A 24,863-nucleotide genomic window follows, 5' to 3' on the forward strand; every position below is an offset into this window, starting at 1 on the left:
TGAATATCTTTGGATTGTTGGTTGAATAAAACAAGCAGTATACACTGTTTGTTTGCATGCATCCCGGACCATCCCCCCAGTGTGGTTTGCCTGATTAGGCTCTCAGCGTGTGTTGAGTGCATTCACAGTTTTTAGCTGTCTAGTTGTCAATTGATCACAAGAGATGAATATTAATGCCACGTGAACAGGAACAAGACGTGTCTGTATCAAGGGCCTTGTCAAATTCAGCAGGAAGTGCCAAACTGACAGGCACACAAGATCCAACGTGATGTTGTGATTGCATTTCATGTGCTAGTATGACAAGCTGTTATTCTGCTGCTAGTGCATTATATGCAGTATCTCAAACTGAAGGAGTCATGAATGTGAGGACATTTTTTTACTGAGGATTATCCGGAATTTGCCAGTAAATTTAAAGTCAGTTTTAAAGTTTGAAGATGGCCAAATAGTTCTGATTTTCCTTTGACTTTGACGATGTAAGTCTATGTTAATATCCCAAAAAGTGACTTAAGTAAACCTGTGTGTGTGTGTGTGTGTGTGTGTCTGTAGAGATATGAATATAGCCTTGAGGGACAGATCAGAATCAATAAAAAATAGTAGGATTGGGAAATGTAATACAGATGGAACAAAATACTCTTTCCAAAAAGAATACTGAGTCATCTGTACATGCAGCCAACCAGATTTTTATTTAATTATCAGCTCACAGGTCAAAATAAAACCTCAGCGGACAGACAAAATGAAAAATATAAATGGGAGTGATTTTTGTTTTAGTCACTGTGTGCAGAGTTTACATCTGATGCTCATTGTTTCTGTTTCAAATCAAATTTCACTTCAATGTATCAGTATTTTTAAAGGAGATTTTAAAGGGATTTTATTTGGATTTTATGCCATGCAGCCAAATTTGGGGTGCTGAGAAAAGACTTGACTGAATGTAACTGAATGTAACATATAACATAACAATAACATATTTCTAAATGTTCTTTAAAATTGAAAATAATGAGCTGAGTGTGTATTTCTGAGCAGAGTGTGAGTGTGTACGGCATCTGATCAGTACTGCGGTGTACTGCGGACCAGAACGTGGTGTGTACATATGTGACTTCCCGAAAACGGGACTGATACTTATTTTATCAAAGATCGGACCAATTAACGGCAGTAACGCCCGCGGCGCTGACCTGTTGCATCCTTTGTGACGGCAGAGCAGAGACCACCGAGAGTCTGAGGAGACTTGTTATAGAGCTGCCTCTGTCAGGCTGCTGCATCATCAGCAATAGATTTTCCTCAGGACAGCACAGGGACCTGAACTCACCCACACATACTGTACTTCCTCACACATATCACACACTCAGCTGCTGGTGACGGTCTACTCAATGTCACATAAGGTAGCGTCTTTCCTTTTCTCTTCTTATGTGTGTGGAATGTGTGTGGCTTTTGAAAGTGATTGTTTGTTAGATTGTTATATAACCGCCAACAACAAAATTAATGCTTAGTCTAAAATTCCTTATTTGGCATCACGAAGGTGCTCTCAACAGACTGTGTGTAGCTGGCCGGTGAGCTTTTATTAAAGTTTTGCAGCCAATCCCCAAGTAGCACAATGGTAGGGAATGATGAATGCCCACAGCTAAAATCCAATAAGATGGATTTGGTGGGAACAGCAGCTCTCGCTAGCGCACTCACACACCATCTCTCTTCCTCTCATACGCCTTCTATCTCACTCTATCACACATACCCAGTCGCTCATCCACCAATCACCACCAAATCAGTCATCTGTTGGTGGCAGATCAATGTTCTGTAATCAACAGGGGAGGCACATTGCTGGTCTTTAATAGAAAACCTCCTACCTGTGCAGCCTGTCTCACTGAGACTCCGCGTCTGAAGTGGACTCTCTGAAGCAGTCGGCCGCGATTAACAGAGACAGACGCGCAAGCTGTCTGCTGTTGTCTCCATTGTGCATGACTGTGTGCGGTGCGGAGAGATTGCAGCCTACTGTACAGACTGCTTTGAAGGCTTTGAGCATGAATGAAATAGGTCTGCGCTTAATTAAATTCAAGATTTGTATTTGGATTCCTGTGTTGCTGCCTGGCAGTGAGAGCGGCGACCTGTGCTGACTTACTGTACGTTTAAACATGTACCTCATTGTGTTTAAAGTTTAACTGGAAGAATTATGAAGCAGAAATGAATAAATGAAACCTCAGCTGCCCATTGTGGAATTTTTCTTGTACAATTGGCCCCTAAAACATATAATTGACACTAGCTTGTAAGTACTGCATACAATAGTTAACAGAGTAGACTTTAATATACAAAAAACTGACTTTGAGCTGTAATATAAAAAAAAAAGCTCTGGTGCCAGCCAAGAGTGAGTTTGTTAAGCAGGTGGATGCTGCAGTTGAAAAGGGTATTTTTGTTTTCTTTCTGAGTAAGATGTGAACTCAGGGGGTAAAGCTGTATATCCACATAACAAAGAGTCTGATGGATCTATTGCAATCCCGAAAGCAAGCTCATAAATGAAACTGTCCATCATTCCGCACATCTAGTTACCTTGCTATCCAAACTGTCCAGTATGTTTTAACTCTCCTCTTCAGAAAAACAACAGCATTGTTTGATTGTTCAAATGATTTAACAACTTGTGTTGGAGTCCGGCCTCTGACATTTGTCACAGATTATACCCCTGTCTGTCCTTCCCTGCCTCTCTGCACTTTCAACTGTCAAACTAAGCCCCCCCCCCCCCCCCCCCCAAAAAAAAAAAAAGATGAGAAAATGCTCAATTGAATGGCTTTTGTTAGCACACTGACAACCTATTTTGTTTTTATTTATCACAACTGGTTTTCCTGTTATTTCCTGCCATCAGTACTTTCCCCAACACATCCCCCAACTTATTAACAGAAAATTACACATTTTGTAATCAATCTGTAAACATTAGTGCCCTGAGATTTCTGACAAAGTCAAGGCGTGTTGCGCCTGCAGTTATAGCATTAGTGCTGGCATTTAAATTCAGTGTGTCATCAATAATAATGTGTTTATACTTTGCGGTCAGTGGTTTTACCATTTACAAATTCAGGGGAGGAAATCAATGATCAATTTGTGTGTTTTCTTTGTCTTTTATTATCAGAACACCAGTTATGAAAGTTGTTCTGCTCTTAGCATGGCTTCAACACGCTGTATGTGGGTTAGGGTCAGGGTTAGGATTAGGGTTAGGGTTAATCCATCCAATCATACATCCCAACATATACAGACATATCCTTGAAAACTGTTTTGTAAAAATCGGACAACAGGGGGAAGGGGGTGTTGTAGCTTTTGGGCGGCAATGGAGGGTCTTCCTTTGTGCTTCCAGGTGCTTTTAGACATCCTCAGTTGCTTCAATTACCATCAGCGTTCCACAGAGATATCATAACTATGGGTCTCCAAGGTTGTCATAGCATTTGCTGTGCCACCTGCTCCTTTTTCCCATAGGTAATGTGAGATTTTCTGCCACTTGTGAGATGCTGAATAACCCAAACAATAACCAAGTAAGGTCCCAGCTCCAATTTTTGCACTCATACTATAAATGAAAAGTTTGATACCATGTAAGAAGCAGAATAAAAATGGAGAAACACACACAGGGCATTAGTGTTCACCGCACCACATAGACTTGATGACAATGATGAGTTAAACTCTACTAGCCTTCTCATCCTATATTTTGAATGATTGGTGTCTCTGATTATGCCAGTGTCTGCTGTTTTGTTTGAGTGTCCAGCTGTTATTTTCATCAAGTAGTGCTCTCCAAAAGATGTGATCAGACACAGTGCTCAGTCATGGTGCACAATGTTCATATAAATTGCCCTCCCTCAGATAAAAATCCAGAGCTATTGCAAAATATGACAATTTATCTGAAAATTTGTTTTTCAGTTTTTTTCAAATGTCGTTTTTCGGCACAATTTAGCAATAATCTCTCAGACAGAAGAAAAAAACAGCTCGCATAGAAAACGGCAAGTAAAGTGCATGACAAGTGGTCTGTGTTGTGTCTGGATGAACGAAGCCTTAAGCTCAGGGCTGCCGTCCCAGCCGTGTCACTCACATAACATAGACATAGCACAGACACAAAGAGCTCCTTAAGCACTAGCCACAAGCTTGTCATCAGGGTGCCTGTGATTGATCACTTTGACACAGTTCAGCAGTGTGTCATTATCGTGAGAGGCCTTGGAAGTGTGGCTCTTAAAGATGAAATGTCATTCCTAATAAAATGTTACCGTGAGCTACCGTAGCTACCGGAGATTGACTCTCGGAGAAGATCTCAGAATTCGTATCAGGCTACCAAGATTTCCTGCTTTTTCACCTTTAATTTTTTATTCTTCCTGTCAGAATACTTACTCAAACATTTTCTTCATTCTTTCCTGAAAATTCAGATTCCTGTGAGAGATGGCTGGCATTTGTGTCGATCAGCCATGCACACACACGTTTTTTTTCTCCCACGTTCACATATGTGCCACGGTGTCAATTAAACCTGAGGTCTGTTGTGCTCTAGCGGGCTGACTCTGTCTAATGGGTCTTCATGCGAATAGACTATCCGTAATAGAATTAATAATGAGACACACTTGCGAAAAGGAATCAGATATCATCACCATCTCATACTCAGTGAATTCTGACCGAGCTCTCTTGCTTTCAGAAATAAAACATTAGAAACAAAACCGGACAAAAACCCCAAGCCTGGGCCATGAAACTTACAGTTCATGGTGCATTAAATTCCGATGACTTCCAATCCTGTCCAGCTTCCCAGTGATTAAAGCCGCTCGGGTATGTTTCAGTAGGGAAAAGGAAGTGTGGTCCTGTAGAGTTACAATCCAGATCTATCAGCGGAGAGAGGAAGGGAGCTGACAAGGAGCAGAAGGGTTTATTAGAGCTCTTCTGTCTGCTCGCTGCCACACAAACAGAACCGAGACAAGAGAAGCTGTTCTGCTGTGGAAGAGAGATGAGTAGTCTTTCCAGCAACCTGAGAAGAGATGCAAAAATAAAGCCATAAGCATTTTCATAAAAATGTAAACGTAAATTTTACAACGCTGTACTCATGCCAAGTAGGAGTTTATTGAGTGATGTGTTTATTTTTTCCTGTAGCAGCGACAGCGTTTGCAATAAATGGAGGTTATGGGTCATTGTCATAAACAACAATAGTCGCCATGGCTGAATAGACAAAAACAAACAGCAGTAGCAACAGAAACTCAACACCATTAACAGAAAAATCCCAAGTAAAAACATACTGCAGTCACAGTACGTTAGCATACTAGCTGTGTTTACATGAAGTCTTTTATTTCACTGTAGAATAAGACTGATGTAAATAAAATCCAGCTCAGCTAAACACCTCAAACCAAGTCAGTCAGAAAGAAATGTAATTCACATCAAGTCCTCCAAACTAAATAACAGAATATGTCGTTTGACACTCACTGCCTTCCAAGACGCCTCATGTGAATATTTTATGAGCTGCTGATCCCTGAAACGGTTACAAAAGATCGCTCCCTATATGAGTGTTTGCTAATCCACAGCTGCATGGTTAAGTTTAGGCACAAAAACAGTCCATGGTTCAAATCACCGTTCACTGTTGGTTGGAAACAGAAGGTAAACAAAATCCTCCTCCTATGTCAAAGTCACACACACACACACATACAAACCTCCCTGTGAGGTTTTCCAGCTCTTCATCGTCACGCTACTTCTGCCTTTGTCCTGACAGCTTAGGGGTCAGGATTCACTCAGCCACAACACGTCCTTGCGAGGTAAACGTGAACATACTGTAAGTTGTTTTAGGAATTTGAAGAAATTACTGATGCTGTTATTTTAGGACAGTTTTTTTATTCTTAACCCTTAAACCTTTTGACAACTGTTCAACAGATGACAGTTTGATCAGATACATTTCTATTGTCAGTATATGGTCTGACTGGTGTACAGACACACCACTGACCCTGCTCTCCCTGCTTCTAGTCTTTGTCTTAAGCTAGGCTACACATGTCCTTGACATACAGAATCTCTTTACCTGTTCTGCATCAGGGACTGAAGCTGATATCATTTTTTTCATCTGAGTCATGGTAAAGCCGCAAGTGTATGCCTCAAACTGTCAGTGTTTTTTTTTGTAAAGTAAGTAGTGTCAAAAATCTGATGTGTGTACACGAGACAAGAGACTAAATGCACAACAGAAGTGTTTCTCTACTGGTTTTATTTCACGACGGTATTTCAAAGATACTGCGATGTTTTTACTACAAACATCAAGTGTTTAGAGGATTTGGTGACATTATGGATGTTCTGAGCAGCAGGCAGGCTGTGAACAAAGTTGTTGTGGTCCCTCTCAGGAACTAGCAGAAGGAGTGATTACATCCTGAGGGCGTGTGTGTGTGTGTGTGTGTGTGTGTGTCTATCTATGTGTGTGGGTTGTGTGTCTGACATTGTAGGTGTGTGCGTGTTACCGTGGGTGTTTATGACACACGTGTACCCTCCATTCAGTCCTGCTCACCGTCCGGGGTGAGTGATCAGGGCAGCCTGTGGGATTGAAGCCAGCCAGGTCTGCCCAAAACACCAGACTCTGCAGCAGGCTGAGGGCTCTTTTCATTGCCCCCCTGTCTGTTCCCAAGCATGGCTGCTGCTGATGGGATCATGGCTGTGGATCACTACTGCTAATAACACTCCACACCCCCTCCTCTCTCTAATTGGCAAGGGGCATCGCCTGCTTCACACTCACAAACACAGAACTTAATTGCCATGTCAACAGGCGACTTCCAATCAACTGTGATGATACGACTGATTCTTGATCCTCTTAGTTATCTTTTGAAAAGATTTTTATCGTCTGTGTTTGTTTTTCATAAATAACCATGATGCAATAATATGTCTACTGTATATTTATTCTCTAATATGAACATTAATCATTATTGTTACAGTCATGCAGACAGTACACACACACACACAAACAGCAGCTGCAGCTTTACACACAGCCTCAGAGAGTTTTGTGTGTTTCCGCTATTCACACTGCAGCCACACATCCTGTATCTTTTTGGCTTTGCTCATCATATCAAGTGATACGTTTTGATCCAGACTCTCTTTGAAGTCGGATGTAATAAATTTGCTCATCAGTTACACAGTCTGGCTCGGCCTTCTGTGTGTGTTTTGTTTGGTGTCCGCTCCAGTTAATTAGAACAGAACGTGTCATGTCGTCCTTGAGATAGCAGCTAATAAGTGTGAGCTGTCTGAATCGCTTGTTCATAATGCCTGCTTTGCTCTTCTAGCAGAGAGGAACAGCATGCAGAATGGAAGGGTAATTCGGCACGTGTTGCAAATAATGCACAGCGGTGCTCCTGTTCTCCGGAGTTCATCTGTGATATCAAGAGGGTAGCTTCACAGAGACATCCTAGCAGGTAGAAATGAGTCAAATGCTTTTGTAGAGTTTTAAACCTCCCAAGCACAGTTGTGTTGATTTGTGAGCCAGTTTAGAATTCCTAGGATGGTTTGCGGTTTTAACTCCTTGATGTTTGAAGTGAAGAGATGGTCGTATGCCACTATCTTATCAGCTGTTATCAGCCCAGCCACTATTGCCTTGCTGTGTCTGTAAGTCATCACAGAGACATGTTTACAGCACTGAGCAGTCTAAAGATCTGACAACATGCTCGTTCCTGGAATAGGGCCAACCCACCTTGAATGGGTTACAGAGTGTCTCCAGCAAAATTAATTTGGAATTTCTAGAGATGCATGTGGAGTTTCAGGGCCAATAATGACAATGATGATTAACGACATTACACTTGCAAATTGCATAAATGTGAAGGACAATAAATGTACCGTTTTATTTTCCCACTGTCGATGAAATGTATGTAAACAAATAATTAGTAATGCAAGAAATGCAGTTTGTACCGTTCTCTTCTTTTTATTCTCTCTTAAAGGGTTGATAGACAGTGGTGGAATTAATTCAATTATCTGCCTGTGACATGATTATACTTACAGTGTTCATTCACAGGCACAAAAGAGCTGCACATCGCAGCTATTGTAATTACGTTATTGAGCATAATTATATTGGCAACAGAGAAAGTGCTTCCTTACTAATTTCACTTGTTACTCCGAACACTATTGTAAATGTTCAGTCTGTAGGAGAACAGATAAAGCATACAAATCCTCCGCAACCTACAAATATTTGGTGGTTTTATTTGATGAATTACTTAAAATGGATAATCAGTTTTAAAATCGAATAGTTGTCTTTGAAACAACCCAACATTTAATCAGCAAATTATTTCAGCATTAGTGGCTTAATGCGTATCGATTTGGGGTTTGTTCAAGTTGAAAGCTTCAGACATTCTGTCCTGGTAACTGAGAACTACTGTCTGACTCTTCACATTTTTCTCCTGGGTTGAAAACTAAAACATTGCTCACCTTTGCGGCCTGTCCTATACACATCTAACAAGTTCTTGTTTTTGAGCAGAGAACACAAGCAAAGAAGCCTGAATAAAAGCTCACATTGCCCCCCCCCCCCACCCCAACCCTCCCTTTCCTCGGTGACCTTTGGCTCTCCAATTAACAACCTCTCCTCAGAGCATCGGGCGCCGCTCTTTTGTGGCTGTGTCAAGCCAGAAATGTGTTGGACAGACCTTTTTGTTTGAGCGGTTACTCATGTCTCAGCCTTTTTGTTCCCTAATAGCCCATCATCTGGGCACTGTCCCTCTGACCTCGCGCCTCTGACACATCACTCCGCAAGGAAAAAGGCCACAACTCCCAAGACTGGAAATGTACAAATCATATCAGTATGTTCTGAATACTGAATGCATGAATGGCCAACCTGTAAGGGGGCCTCAAGGTAAAAACATATTGTGTTGCCACTATTAACCCACTATTAAACATAGGTTCAGGGTTTTTTTCCATATATATGTGCAAATGTGTCTTTGTCACTGTGATAGTTCATACTCTGCATACTGGCCCTGAAGCTGTTCCCCCACAATGAGGTCCCTGGTGTTGTGCATAATGGTAGGGCTTAAATGGAGGCACTTAAATGGAACTGAACTATCGTTAACATTATCAGTTCTACCTGTGCGTTTCCTTCTAAGACAAGTCAAAGTGTCTGCTGTGAAAAAGGTCTACTTTAAGGCCAAGGTAAAGCTCATTTTAACAACTAATAATATAAACTAATATATATTAGTTGTTATGTTCAATGCCAGAATCAGAAAGCATCATATTTTACAAGCTGGTCATATGTTTTACATTTTTATGTATTTTATTTTAAATTTCATAATTTGAAAGGTAAGCTACTATAGCTGTAAATGTAATGGATTAGAAAGCACAGTGTTTCTCTTTGAAATTGATTGATTTATTTATTGATTGGGACAGTGTGCAGTTTGAAACATTAAAGATGCACTGCACCGGAGTTAGCTTGAAGCTAATTTGCATCTGTAGTCCCAGACAAAAAACAGACAACAGCACAACAACAAACAGTAAAAAGCAAAAAGCAAAAAAAACACATAGAACACACCATACAAAATACAAAACACAAAGCTGCATACAGCACATCACATACACCCACAATGTCAATTAGAAATAATGTAAACTAAACTCACACAGCTGATTGGTAATATAGTGCAATAGAAGCATAATGTATCATAAAATGGGAATACTCAAGTCAGTATATGCAGTTATTTTTGGATGGCAATTTAAATGCATCTATCTGTTAAAATATGTAGTTTGCCCTTGTTGATAGAATCACCGAAGTGTGAGCAGAGTGATGTCTGAGACGTCTATTCAACAGCTCACTTTGCACTGCCCTCAGTGAATGAATAGTGAAAGAACCTCCCAGCTGTGCACCGTGCGCTCTGCACTGCTCACCAAAATACCACACAGATGGGCACAGCAAAACTCAAGGTCAGGAAAATACCAGACTGTCTGAGTGCTGCATGCGCTGGTCACTGCTCCGCCATGAAAATGAATTTTCCCTTCTCACATTGTTTCATTGGAATATTTTTTTTTAGAGGCTGAAAAAGGCTAAAAGTATGCAGTTCTTCCTCAAGAAATAAACAAAGACACGGGAAATAGCAGACATGTTTTGTCTTGTTCCCCATCTTATAAATCATCTTGTGACATCTCTTGGACTCTTGGTTGAACAAAAAGAAAAAAAACAAAACAAAAGAGTTTATTTTTAAAAGAAGTTTGATCGAATATGTGGATTTAATATGGAAACATCAAATTAAGAAGAAGTTGGAAAAGAAAACAACTGATTAATCAGGAATTAATTGACAGATAAACTGAGAATAAAAATAATTTTATAGCTGCTACTGTATATGAAGCATGATGTTTCTCAAAATCAGGACCACATTTATTATAAACCCCGCTGCTTTTTAATTAGATAATATTATATAGTAATTATAATTTGCCTTTTGAAATTCCGCACTCACAGCAATGCAGCACAACAATTTTTGATGCTCTACCTTTACATGGTGTTTTGAAAGCACTGTGGGATTAGTTTGCCTGTGAGGCCTGCTGCAGCCTGCTCTCTATAATACAGCTGAGCTCAGCCTGTATAGTTACACTCTAATATGAAACTGGTGGCCAAAATTGAACAGTCTCTTACTCCCCGCGCTTCTATGAACTAGTTAGGTGAGTTCAAATCAATATGGGCTCGAGGGCTCCCAGTTCGCTCAATGAAACAGTATCAGGTAGACACAGAGAGAAATGCAGTCGATAATACTGTATCGCATTATGGTTTCTGTGTGTGTGAATGAAGGTGTGAGACTGTGGTTGACAGTGCCAAGTGAAATCATAATAGAGTTTCTGAGGGCCAGACAGTGTGTTATTACAGACTGGGGATGTGGAAAGGTATAAAATGGCTAGTGTGTGTTTGAAGTGGGAGGTTGGCAAGGTTTGAATCTGTATTTATGTGTGTATGTGTGTGTGTGTGTGTGTTTGTGTGTGTGTTTGCGACTTCCCAGTGTGTCTCATGTAATTGTGTGTGTGTGCGCATGTAAGACAAGAGAGAGAGATGCAGGACCATGGCTGCCCTCAGCAGGGTCTGTCAATCAAAGCATGTAATAACACTGCAGTCTGATTCACCATTTATTGACCATTAGCAGCCATGTCTGTGGCCTCAGACCATTATCCTACAATCAAACTCTTCCCCAATCACTCCTGGTCATAATCATACAGTACTCTTCTCTCCATTGTTACAGTTACTACAATCGGCACATAATTGAGATCCTCTTTTACAAAAGGCCAACGTTTGTTTGGTCATGTGTTCAGTGTGGATTAGTTGAAGTTACAGTATATAGACCTCGGCGGTTTCAAACATCTGCTGAGACATTTTAAATACAGCTGTATCGGGGAGTTCCGTGGAACTGGACTATGCTATTTTGTCTGTTGAGGTTTGTTCTGTTTTTCTCTGGAAAAACACTAGCTGGTCAGAGCCGGAGTTTACAGTTTTGTAAACATTTTGTTCAGACTGAGTTATGCTGATATTTATTCCAACTGTTGAAATTTGTCATATTTCTGCAACAACAGAAACATTATTGTCTTGAATTATGTATGTGTTGTCATACAGGCTGTCATAATGTCTCCTTTTATTTATATGAAAGACAAAAAGAAGTGAAAAATAAAACAAAGGAGTGGGAGTGAGATGATGTATGATATATGTGAACGATATGATATTTACATTATCTGACACATAGTTGACAGTGATACGTGTCAACTATGTGTCATCCCTTTTATGACTGATTTGACTTTTCAAGTGGGGGGAATAATGTCAGTAGTTGGAGGGACCTATACAGTAACACACAGCTGTAGTCTGCTGCTCTCTACCTGACTCAACACAGCAGGCGAGAGAGTGAATTATGTAATTTGATGAAATGATCCAGTAATTCAAGGACACCACTTATTAATTTGATGGAACAAATTATTAATTATTGCGCAGAGATTATTAATTTGAGGACACAAATTGCTAATTTGTGTGCACAAATGAACAAACATTCGACCCCTGATGCCTAGCAGGCATGAAGAAACATATGAGTTGACAAAACAATCTCACCTCAAGGTCCATTTAGTAGCTGTTCTGGACCTTTTGGTCATATCTCATGATCTTCATCAGCAAATGGGGTCTGCTAGTTGTCATGGAGTTATAGATGCTCAAATTTCCATTTTTTCCGTGAACTTTTAGTATGTAACAGTATCTGTATCAGAGATCACTCCCTCATTCACACATTCACTACTCCCATATAATAGAAACTCAATGCCTCACTATAATACTCTATCACTGTCGCATCGGTGTAATTTGTGCCTTTATAAAATGCAACACATTTCATTCTGTTAATATAATGAATATGTCATGGACACTATATTTTTAGTTTCCATTGTGGGAATTTTTAAAGGCTCCATACAGTGCATAAATGTCACACTCACTTTAGAAATAGTGAAATAAAATAGTGGTAAATAGACTTTACACTCATGTGTTATTCTCAAATGAAACACAATGACAGTTGATGTTCTGACTTTAACTTACCACACCTTTCCTACAGGGACTGCAGATGGAAATGAAATCTGGTTCAATACTGCTCTTCTCCTTATGTCAGATTAATGCTTTTGTACACAGTCCCTGATGAATGAATATAATAAACTAAACTAAACCAAACACGTCCGTTGCAAAATCATTTCCTGAAAAACAAAATTTCTGTAAAAATCGGAAAGTTTGTCCAGAAAGAAATGAAAAAATAATCTAGGAAGCCACAGAGACAGTCAGCTATCATACAGAACCTTTTTATCCATTTTGCATGTGCACATATACATCCCCTCCAACAAGTGAACAAAATGTGCACACACATCATCCAGTGTCTTTTTCTCTCTCTGTCTCTGTGCTTAGCTGTCTCCTCTCACAAAACATCTCAGTTGACAGTCCCACAGCAATTTGAGTATATCAGATGCCACCTTCCCTCAGGCACCATAATGCCTTGATTCCACCAAAGCCTCTGATTTGATATCAGACATAATCCAGACAGCGCTACTGCCACCTCATCAGCCCTGTCAGTCAATGTTCCCCCCAAACACACACTTGCACATACACACACTGTTTTCGTAAGTCCGAGGTCAACCCGTCCTCATTCCTATAGAAAATCCCTTTCTCTGGTTGGGCCTGCCCTCTCAAGCATGAGTGAAGCGACTCAATAACAAGAGGTGCCTGCCGTGACCCTTCCGTCACCCTTCCTTTCCAAAAAGGGAAAGAAAAAGGATCTTCTATCTCACCCTGTAACCATCTTCATCGCACATTCCTCCGTTCTTCCCCCAAGTGTGTTGCCTACATATTCCGCCCTGTTCCCTCGGGACTCTCATGAGGCCCTCTTTGCCCCTGCCCACCCCACCCCCCCATTGCAGTGCAAGCATTAAAGAGATTGGTGGGGTTGAGCTATTGAGTTGAATTAGACATGGTCAATGTAGCCCTGGCTGGACCAAACCCCCCGAGGGCAAGAGTGAGAGAGCTTGAATAGGATGGGAATATGGTGGCAATATGCATCCGTGGCGTGGCTGTCGGCATTTATCACGATGTTGTAAGGTCGGTTTGATTTGTTGCTTTGATTAAAAAAAGACACAATACATGTAAACGCTCTCATACTGTCCATGTTTTCATGAACTTCTTTAGGTGAGCGGAAATGATGGCGAGATAAAATGACAAGTGTGAAACGAGCTCTTCTGCGTTTAGTTTTGTTTAAAAACCTGCTTGATTTACACTCAGAAGTAAAGGCATCTATCTTGTGTTTAGTTCCTGGAGGAAACAGGTGTTATTTCCTTCTGTTGCAATCCATTTTTTGTGTGTGAGAGAATTCCTGTGAGCTCTTGGATGAGAGAGTATTGGTATTCCTGTGCCACAAAAGCTAATGATGAGTGTTGCGAGGATCACAGCAGGCTCTGTAGGAGTAACACATTTTTGAAGCACTTAAAGCTCTGGAGGGGCTTAACTTGAAATCCTGATAAAAGATGCTTAACAATGATGTCTAATCACTTCTAGCAAACCAAAGTAAAAGAGAAAACATTCCCCTGCCGGGAGCTTTGCAGCGAAAATGACCAATTCCATTTCTTATCTGCTATCTGTGATGCCAGTTTTTTTCTAAAAGCAACAAACACTGATTTATTTCCCCCTGCTGGTCATACAGACTTCCTTCATCGTCCTGCTCCAAGATGGCATGAAATAGGCAGCTCTTTTATACAAGGCAGCAACTGCTTCCCAATGGGCCAGAAGCAATTTAATCAGTGTCGTAATAGATTCTGATGAGATTGGGCTCAGGGAGTTAGTATTGAGTTGTGATTAGAAGTACTCCCCTCGCAGGCTAAGTTGAAATGAAGAGGCAAACGGCCAGCGTAAGTGCGACTCTGAAAACTCCCGGTCTAGAGCGATGGCAGAAAGAAAGGAGGAGGCAGGACAGAGGATTGCACAGCAAATAAGGAGCGATAAGAAAAGGACAGGGTTAAAAGAGAGACAGCGAGAGGGTTTTTACGGCTGGTAGGAGGAAGACCGACACACCTGCAGAGAGGCACTGCTGCCTGGGGGAAAGTGTTCTGACAATAGCAGGGATGCATTTTGAGCCCAGCTTCTTTCCCCTCAGCCTTTTTATTTAGTTGAAGGTGAACGGTAACATTTGGAGAGAAGGCCGTCAGGCTGAACCGGCTTCTAACGCCACAGTTTCAGCTAAATGAAAGAGGGAACTTGAGAGAAGAGATTCGTGTTTTTTTTGTGGAATGGTCAATTTCAAATCCAGAGGCCTGTTTCTTCATCAGCCAAGAGAATCTACTCCTTGCTGCCCCAAAAACCTAATTTAGCCTTCCATCATGCCTCCTGCCAGCAATGCAAAAGTTTTAACCACCTTAGAAATCAGGGAAGTCAGTCATCCGGCTCACCGTAGCTAATACAGTACTATATATACAATGAGTACATATATAACCTGATTGTAACGCATACTGCCCACATTTGCCTGCTTCAAGCTTTTTGTTGTCCTTAGCACTTCACTTCCTCACACCGCGCTGCATCAGCGGGCAGTCCGCCATCCGGCTCCCCCCGGGACACTGTTGAGGTCTGTGCCGAATTACACTCAACCTGGTTCCTGCTGCTTGAGTACCAACTTGCCGCTCTGTTGCCATAGATACACGTTGGCATTGGCAGGGTCTTATGAGAGCCTGTGCTGAGGAAAGTTTCAGATTAACTGGCTGCCATCTGGATGAAGAGTGGAAATTATTTTTTAATTTTTTTTTAAGAACAGAGCTTACCTTGTTTATGAAGGGTTCCAAAATGATCAGAGCACCTACAAATTGTAGTCTTTTATTTATATGCCACTGGGAGAAAAAAACAGACATGTTGTTGCTGCAGCATGGTGAAGCATCCTGGTAATTAATTCAGTGCACTTTCAAAGGAAAAGCACTGCCTATAGCTTTTCAGTGTTCAGATCTAATATGTGTGTCTACTGTAAACACTGTACTGTAAATTGCACACAGTACACAACCAGAGGTGTGAAAGTACATTTATTCAAATAGTGTACAGTAAGTTGGTACTTTCCAGTATACTGCTCTGATTGGTCAGCTTTTCTGCTAATATGAAAACAACTTTTCTTGTCTCACACTGAACAAAGGAGAAAAAATGTGCAGCAGGTTGCAGAATTTTCTCAAACTGCTGACAAGCATGTCATTCGTCAGATGATGACTAGACTTGACCATGAATGAGGTTTTCACTTTATAGCAGCGATATGATGCATTGTTAGAGTTTAAACTCCCCAACAGTGAAATGCAGGAGTCAGGCTCAGCTCAACCTTGACCAGCTACAACACTCAAATGCATTTTCACCTGCTTTTACACTTAAATACTCTTCTCCAAACCAGTAAAATATTGTATCAAACATAAAAATCAAAATGACTTGATAAAACACTATCTTACCTTAACACACACAGAGCTTTACAACAGCCCTCAGGCCCTCATTACACTCCCCAGTGTGTAGTTAAGAGCCACCAGTGGAGCAAGTGTGAGTTTTTCAGTATGAATACTGTTGATACTTGAGTGCATTTTATAAGTAATACTTTCAAGTAAAATTTGAATGCAGGACTTTTACATGGAGTGTTTTTTTTTCATTGTGGTGGTGTTACTTTTACAAAGGAATTAAAAACGTCTTAATCCACCCCAAACAACTTAAGACCAATTTCACCACTGTAAGGCAGTAAATCTCCCTCCTCACTGATCACAAAGGTATTGACAAAGAGACGTGCCTGGACATCTATTAGTCCAATCCACACAAGTACCCTGTAAGTCCTCCGCATACAGTGCACTTTTAATCACTGTATCCAGTAGGATGTCTGATTGACTGCATGACTGCATGACTGACTGACGGTCAAACAGTGGCTCAGTGAGTCTTTTTAAAAGCAAAGGTATAGATCCTCCTGGTTCCTCGCTGACAAACTGTTGTTAATCCAGAACACAGCGGGTTGGGAGATTGGATGGACTCTATCAGACCCCTTTGGAGAGGCCTTGAAGAGCCTGGTATAAACACAAACACACAAGTACGCACACACACAAAAGGAGTGGATGTTGGCACACAGCATGCGTCAGTTCTGCCCACTCGCTGTGACCCAATATGGAGTGTGACCAGCTGTCGATGGCTGGATTTTGCCTGTCTTCGGAGCTGAGACTCTGTGTTGTATGTGTGTGTGTGTGTGTGTGTGTGTGTGTGTGCATATATCAGGTTATGACTTCCTTCAGAATTTTTTGACATCCACACACTAACCTCATCCTGCTGCTGACAGTATGGCTCTCTCCGTGCGTGTCCATGCCAAGATAACTCGTCCACCAAAGTCTGAACTTACAGCAGAGTCCCGGGCATCTGTCATGATCTCCTGCCATGCCTGCTCTCAGTCCAGCTTTTAGACTAATGAAAGGATTTGTAGAGTCAGCCTTTGACTTTCAGGACTCAGTGATTTAATGTGAATTAAGTACCTGCCAAACCTGCTTCTGCAGAAGATAGGAGTAAAGAAATGAGGGTGTCTTACAGGGCAAAATGCATACCCTGTGAGCATAATGTTCTTGGTTTGATTTCAATCAGGGACATTTATGTATGTCATCCCTCAGTTTCTCTCTCATGTTTCCTCTCACTCTCTGCTGTCGGCTAATAAAAGTGAAAGTGTCAGAAAAAGTAGAAAAAGAGAGTCTGCTGTACGACAATAAATACCCAGATATATTTTTAAACCATAGTAGCTCTTGCTTCAATATGTCTGGGTGGATTGTACTGCAATGGCAATACTGGATTTACTGCACTTTTTTGCATCAATGTGATGAAGTACCTTCAGGATTTAAGTGATGAATACAATGGATTAGCCAAAAGAACTGAATGTAGGGACTAGGGAACGTAAGATTTTAGAAAGATAACCTGGCACTCAGTCAACGCAAAGCTTAAAAAGTAATTGGTAATGACTTCAAATCAAATATGAAACAGGAGATGCTAAAATTGGGAACATGTGGTCCCATCTTTTCGATTTAATTAAAAGCAACAACAGGAGCTGTTCTGCTTCACTTTGGTTGAAGCGGGTAACAGTGTGCTCATTAAATCATTAAAAAAAAACAAGAAGTAAGTCACTAAAAATAAAACTAGAGTGAAACATGACTTCTAAACCTGAAAGAAAGGTTGAATATTATTAAAAACATGCATAGTGGCTACCACAAAGCGTTTCATTCTGTCAGAATTTATTTGTAAGAAATTCAATGTCGTTAACATCAGTTAAGCAACTGTGCAGAGATTCCACCTTAATCACTGCCTATATAGCAACAGGTGTCAGGTCTTCTCAATAATGTGACTTGGAGGTGACTACAATGAAAAACTAAATTGATCCCTGAGGGTAACAACATGTAATAAAGTCAAATATGAAGAGAACTAGTCTAATGTGATCTCTGAGGTTCCCACCTACAGCCTCAGTATGTCAGTAAGGATACCACCATCTACTGTGTCAAAATGCTGGACTCCTCATGCCAAACACCGCTACCACAGATCACTCACCCTCATCCACTTTAAAGTGCAGTTTCAGTTCTGTAAAACTGAAACGGCACTGATCTTTTTGAAAGTGCCTTCAAAAATTGATTTATAAAAAACCCTCCGGTATCACTTTGTAGTGCAACCAGAGAAAACTCAGCTTGACGTTTGAGTGTCATGTGAGCTCAGAGACCACACTGTAATGTGATCTCGCCAAGGTTTTGGTAACAGGTAACTGGACCTAAGTGCATGCAGCAGGAAATGGCAGTTAGGGCTAAAAGGCAGTTTACTTGGTTGTTAGGCAGTGTTACAGGCTCCAAATGGGATATAAGTCCAGCCAAACTACTCCCAGGTAAAGATAACTGCATTGGATCAAAAGCTAATGATGAGGGAGAATCAGAGAATATTTTTCAAAGAACCTAAAGAGCAAAAGGTGAGCAGGTAGCAGTTCATATGGGTGGTCAAGTGCAGGAACGGGAGGTTAAGGTTGCCAGTGGCACAGGTGCTGTATCACTGTCTCCAGAACAGTGGATCTCATTCCAACTCCTGGAAGACTTTAAGCGCTGCAGCATCTCTTCTCTGACTATACCTTATAAGCTCACTCATGTGTGTTCAGTCAATCAAGACCTGGGAGACAAAAACCCTTGATTAACTTAAAACAAAGACAGTAATTTAACTAATCAAATTTGGGTAGAGAAGGAAGAGATTGTAAATATGTAGTGCTGGAGGTTTGCCAGGAGTAGGACTGAGAAACACAGGAAACAATGACAGGGTATACATAGAGAGTAAGGAGGGATGGAGTCCAGGCAGCAGTGCGAGACCATGCAGGTGTCACAAAGGCGTGATCCATTTTTGAGTCTTGTCTCGATGGCACACTCCAATCTTCATGCTTGCTCTGTACAACAACAAAGAACACTTTGAAAATCAGACATCTGCCTGGCAGGAGTGGCATAAAGTGGCCTGTGTGTGGCCTGTAGAGGAGTCTGGATGGCAAACTTAAGAAAAACACGTGCATAGCTGAAACTTTTTAGACATTATCAGACGTTAAGCAATAGCAAACCCTTGGATCTGATACTGAAACTGAACTTTCTGGAACATATTTTATTGTCTCACCTGTATCTATAGCAACGCACTGACATCAGCGCAGCCCCCTTATGTTTTTTTTAACAGTGTTATTTTCGGTCTGAATGTGACCTACCAGTGAACCCTACAACTTGAGACGCTTCCAGCTCAGCTGAATCAAGTCTAGGCCCACTGTACGAGTATATTGAATACTTCCACCTGTTTCATCAACAGTATGTGTTGGCAGTAGCTGTGGGCCTGTTGACTCCACTGTATTGTAATGACAAACATGGGCACTGTGCATTTGCTTAATTAGTTACCAGCTGTAGTGAGAGGGATAATTGATTGCAGGGCAATATGCTTGATTTGCAACTCAACCAAGCTAATAATTTGTTATTGATTGAAGCATTAGTGAGGAAAACACTACAGAGAGATGTAACCCAGCCAAAGTGGTGCAGAAAGTTGATGCTCTCAGTTTTTAATCTACTTTAATGATATTACACCTCGCTAACCTAACATCATAAGGAGTGCAGGGCGGGAGATGATGAACTGCTGGTTTCAGCTTAGCAATGTAGACTCATATGTTATGACTGGAGGAGATTACATTTACTCAAGACCCATGAGAGTGTCTGTATGTGTGTTTTGTGTAAGAACATCTCAGTGTGTGTGTCTCTGCGCTGGCTGGATCAGCTCGCATAGTACTTGATAATACGGAAGTAACAGATTGACTGGAAATCAGTAATATATTTATATGCATCATAGTAAAAATGTCTTTTGAATGTACATGGATCAAAAAATAGTAGTTGCAACATTTTTTCCAGCATGGCTTTAAGAGGCTCAGATGTTAAGTGAATTCTTTTCTGCTTCATCGACTTGTGGAAACTTCTGGCTCATTGAACAGTCCGCTATTGCAGTCAATTTTCCAATTTTAATCAGCCATTAAATTAACTTCCAAAGTTTAATTGCACATTTTAAATAATTATCTTGAGGTTAGAGGTTAGGCACTTCTTTGAGATGGCTCACTGCTGGAGCCCAGGAGTTTTTGGAGCAGTTTTTCCCACTCAGTGTCCTTCACATCCTCCATGTCTCTCTTTCATTTTCTTTCTCTTTGTATTTGAGTTTACTCAGCTTTAGATCTCGTCTCACTAGCCCCTCCTTTGGTTACTGAACATCCATGCTTTTATCCCGTGGTTCTTGTTTCCTTTTTACCAAAATTTCATACCTTTGCATTAATGTTTCATTCTCTTTTTGTTCTTCTACGCTGGATTTAGAGCTGAGATGAATTGAAAGTTTGAGAGAAGAAATGATTTTGAAGTGACTCAAGGAGAGCCTCTTTTCTTTGAAGCCTGACGTAAACATGTTGCACTGAGGTGTTGAAGTTGTTGTTCTCCTCTGTCTCTTTTTTTTTTACAGCTGTATTCCAGAGGCCCACCTTGGCAGTTAGAGGAGAGGTCATCACCATGACAGCATCCTTGCAGGACTCCATTCTCCTCTTCCTGCTCCTCTTCCTCCTGACTGTTTTCACACAGAGCTCTGCGGTCCAGACGACCCCAACCCCGTCGTTGTTTGACCCGCTGACCCAACCAGAGTGCACCAAGAAAGAACATCCCAAAGTCTCCATCCAAGGTCAGACATTGTCCACAACCACCTTATTTATATAAATATCTGATAATGTTATACTTATTATGTTTACATGAACACAACAAACCTAGTGTCTGGGAAAATGAAGGTTATGTCAGTACATAACCGTAGCTGTGTTGTTTATCACGCTTAATGTTACTGTTTGTTATCCCAGAACATCTTGTTAAGTTGAATATCGCCCCGATTTTGGCTGTTTTTTCATGTTTTGTTTGCTGCCACAGAACAGTAATAAAGCAAAATCAAAACTCACAAATTGAGATTACAGTCAGTCAGTGTTCTGCTCTTTATACTTGGTGCAGCAGCTGACATACAGAATAGACCTGTTACATCACGATTAGGACCAGAGAATTCAGCTGCACTGAACTTTCAAATCCAAGCAGACAGAAATAAGCTAATTTTAAGAAGATTAGAGAGTCAGTATGGATGTAGGGGAACATGTATGTTTAAAAAAACAAGAGCTAAGACAAATATAAAGACTAGATGTATAACTGTAAGGGGTTAATTTATGGAATGACTGTGACAGGGAATTAAAAATGTGCAGTACACTTCCTAAATTTTAATAAAATGTTAAAAAATAACAGTAAGCAAATATCAAACTGAGGTATGAACATAATGATAAGTGAAATGTTTTGTTTTGTATTGTTTGTTTTTCCTATGAGGTAAAAAGGTTAGGCATAAGAAGCTTCAGCCTGCATCTTTTCAGTCAATATAATATAATAATGTTTCTTTCTTTGTTTGTTTGATATAATTTGTTATGATTTATCTACCTGGATGTGCATTCTTTTGTAACACAGTTTAAAATAAGGGGAAAAAAATAAGAAAAACTAGTGTTTAAACACTATATGTGTATTGTTGGAAAAATGATCTCTATTAACATCGTATGCCAACAAAAGTCTAAGTTATGCATACAGCACAGAAGATAGTGTGGAGTTCCTGTTTAAGATGTTTTGGCATTTGTCAGCACAGTGAGAGGACAGGCTCTGTAGTGAGAGAGTTTTTCCTTACAGCACAAATGTGACTGAATTTCATAAAATTGTCAAATTCTCAGGTGCAAAATTTTTGAAGTAGCTGTTCTTTATTTTAGTGTCAGTTTCAGTTTCAGTCTGACTTGAGATGATTAGTATTTCTGGTTACAAAGACCAACTGCTCTAAGTAGTGGTGTTACCTTTCATACAGCCACACTGTCGCCTCATCAAGTCTGACTGTAAACAAACCTCCAGGTTGGACAGGTTTATTTGGAAGAGAAAGCAAATACAAATGGTAAAATGATTACTCTGATTGTCCATTATAAACATCGATGGCAGTTTACACATTGACTTTGCCTCATCTTTGCTTCTCTGAATAAAAGACTTCATCATCTGACTGATCTGTGGGCTTGTTTACAGCCTGTCTGATCATCTGACCCCTTTACCTCTCTTTATTGTAACAACCTTGCTGTGTTCCTGCCTCTCAGCAATTACTGAACTTTGATGAGCATCTTAACCAATAGGAATGATGGCCAAAACTACAAAAATAAGCAACCAGAATTCTCTTTAAATGTTGAGGTGCCTATATGACTTTACTTCAAAGTAAAAATACTGTAGTTGATTTAAATATCTGAAACTCTTCAGTAGTGTAAAGGAATCAGTGGTAAATGTCAGATCTCAGTGTCAGTCCCCCAAGAATCAAAGAACGCTGGCTTCTTACTAAACCTGAGGCACCAATGTTCAGCAGTTATACCAGGAGGAAGAAATTCTATAACTATTAATAGTGAAAAAATAATATAATGAAGCCAGAAGGGGTTCAACTTTTGCTCCGGTCACTTCACCTTCACTACAATATAAACAACCAAATCCTGCAGCAGATATCCTTTTTAATAGTCTTCATTAATGCTGTTCAGTATCGTCCAATCATTATTTAATCAAATGAGAAATTACATAATTATAACATGACACTGTACTGTATATGTATATATCTCCAGTTAGCAAATGGTGCACCACCCCATGTGCAAATCCATCATTAAAAAAAAGAAAAAGAAAGAAAAAAGAAGTCATAAACATTGAATACATACATACAAATACAGATATAAACAGAGGAAGGTTAGTAGGAGATAGTTCATCATTGCATTTAACATTTTTCTGCTGTTTCATCCATTTTTTTTTTCATACAAAGACATTTTTTCCACATATTTAATGTCACCCATCATTTCTATCCATTTTGACAGTTGTGTTTTTTTGCAGCCACTTCTTATTAATTAATTTCCAGTAATAACTTTGAATGCTTCCTGATGGTTACCACAAAATACTCTGGGAAATGTATCAGTAACTGGCGTAGAAGAGGGAATTGTTATACAAAATGAGCCCCAGAATGTGTTCAACATTACAGATTGGCATATAAAATTGTCACTTCCAAACATTGGCAGTGAAATGGTTTGTGCAGGCTTTATAGGGAGTTTTGAATGAGGTTCAGTGCTGTAAATGATTGCTATCATTTATTTTAAGGAGAACATTTCTCTGTATATACATGCCTCAGAGACTCTTGACTTTAAAATTCTGGGCTGTGATGACGCTGTGCACCCCTACACGTATTTTCTGTGGAAACATATACATGCCACTTTTCACAGCAACAAAATAAATGGTTTTCATAAGCACATCCCTGTGCCGGCGGCAATAAAACCTCACAGTTTGGCATGTAGGAAGGTCAGCATGCACCTATGAAAGAACAACAGAAAGCAAGAGGGGACAAGATAGAAATGATTGCGTAGAATAAATGCGCTCACTATCTAGCCTGTTCATCTGTACAGTGGGCCAAGAAACAAGTTCTTCCTCATGGTGTGAAATGGAACAGAACAGTTTGGGGCAGCGAATCACAGATAGATATGGCAGAATGAAAGGTAAACACACACAAAATTGCTGTGTTTATTTTTGAATAGGGCTGTTTGTGTTCCTTCTGCCAAGAGCAGTGACTGAGATTGGAGGACCAAAAAATTGCTGGTGGGGATCGAGGACGGAAACACAAAAATTGAAGAGGAGGCCACAGGGTTTACTTGTGATTAGAAATATACTCTTCCCCCTCCGAACCATATTGCAGACATTTCCTCAAGTCTTTATAGTTTTTCTTTTTTGGACTGCAGTATTGTTCCCTTCCTTCCTCTCCCTCTGTGCTCTGGGGGCCTGTTCACCCATGTTGTAGGTCTGAACTCTGGCTAATAGAACTTGAAGATGGACATAAAGAGCTCTCTGCCATGATCCATTTTTTGCTGGACTTTCTGTGCGATAGCAGTTTCGAGTGCAAAAACTGGAGCCTCTTTCTATTGGATTTCCAATCCATACAACCAACAAAATGGCTATTTTCATCCGCACAAAGGGATGAAGTCACCTATACACTGAGTCTTTGCCTCTGTCCTGCTTTACCCGCCAGGCCTCCAGATGTCCAGATTAGCCCAAGCTCCGCCAGTGCTTCACTTCAAAGGCGTGCCAATTGAGAATGGCTCTCATGGCAGGGAGCTGCAGGGCCGCTGGCCTGTCAAAGCATTATGTGGAGGCAGCCGTATAGAAAAGGCCTGCACAATGAAAGTGTCAGTGAGAACCTGAGATTAGCCTCTGTGATTGATGAGCGTTTTATAGTGGCTTGTTGAAGCGCTACCTCAGTCACCTGGAGGAGGCTGTGGAGAAAGAAGCCATTCTATACACTTTTAAAGGACTATAGACTTGAAGTACAGCAATGGACAACTACAGGTTTTATTTTCAAGGCTTTGGCCAATGGTTCTATCGGTTGTGATTACATCGACTCACAAATGTATTCGCTGAGATCTTGGAGCTCAGGAACATTGTTAAAAAGAAGTCAGACAAGCCAAGAAATAAGAGCAAACAGATAAGAAGTAAACAAACCGCCAGTTTAGCCAAAGTTTGAAAGAGAAAACAAATGGGAACAGTAAAATTATCACCCAAAAAATTACAGTTTACAGGCTGTCATACATTTTCAAAAGAGTACTTCAGCATTTTAGCATTATACTCCTATAACATTGTTGGACTTCAAATTTCAAACTTGAAGTCTTCAGCCTGAACTGACACTGACTCGGCAAGTTATCAGATTTTACGCAACTCCCTCTGGAGACACTAAACTCTTTGTGCAACTGTTTTTCACATAATGCAGTAGTACTTCCCAACACCTTTGATGTGTAAAATCGGTGGATGTTCCCTTTGATAATGTCGCCATATAAGATCTCAGC

At 40.5% G+C, this 24,863-nt stretch overlaps 1 protein-coding gene across 3 annotated transcripts in view; it reads left to right on the forward strand.

Annotated features, from left to right (window-relative positions):
* sema5ba (sema domain, seven thrombospondin repeats (type 1 and type 1-like), transmembrane domain (TM) and short cytoplasmic domain, (semaphorin) 5Ba) overlaps window positions 1-24,863 on the forward strand; it is a 170,279-nt gene that overhangs the window by 48,862 nt on the left and 96,554 nt on the right. For all 3 annotated transcript variants that reach the window (XM_042427063.1, XM_042427061.1, XM_042427064.1), the window contains one exon: window positions 20,426-20,638. In XM_042427063.1, the coding sequence (XP_042282997.1) occupies window positions 20,473-20,638 (166 nt within the window). In that variant the 5' untranslated portion in view covers window positions 20,426-20,472. The remainder of the gene's footprint in view (window positions 1-20,425; window positions 20,639-24,863) is intronic.

The sequence above is a fragment of the Thunnus maccoyii genome, chromosome 11 (genome assembly GCF_910596095.1).
Source record: "Thunnus maccoyii chromosome 11, fThuMac1.1, whole genome shotgun sequence".
In the NCBI taxonomy this organism is placed as follows: domain Eukaryota; kingdom Metazoa; phylum Chordata; class Actinopteri; order Scombriformes; family Scombridae; genus Thunnus; species Thunnus maccoyii.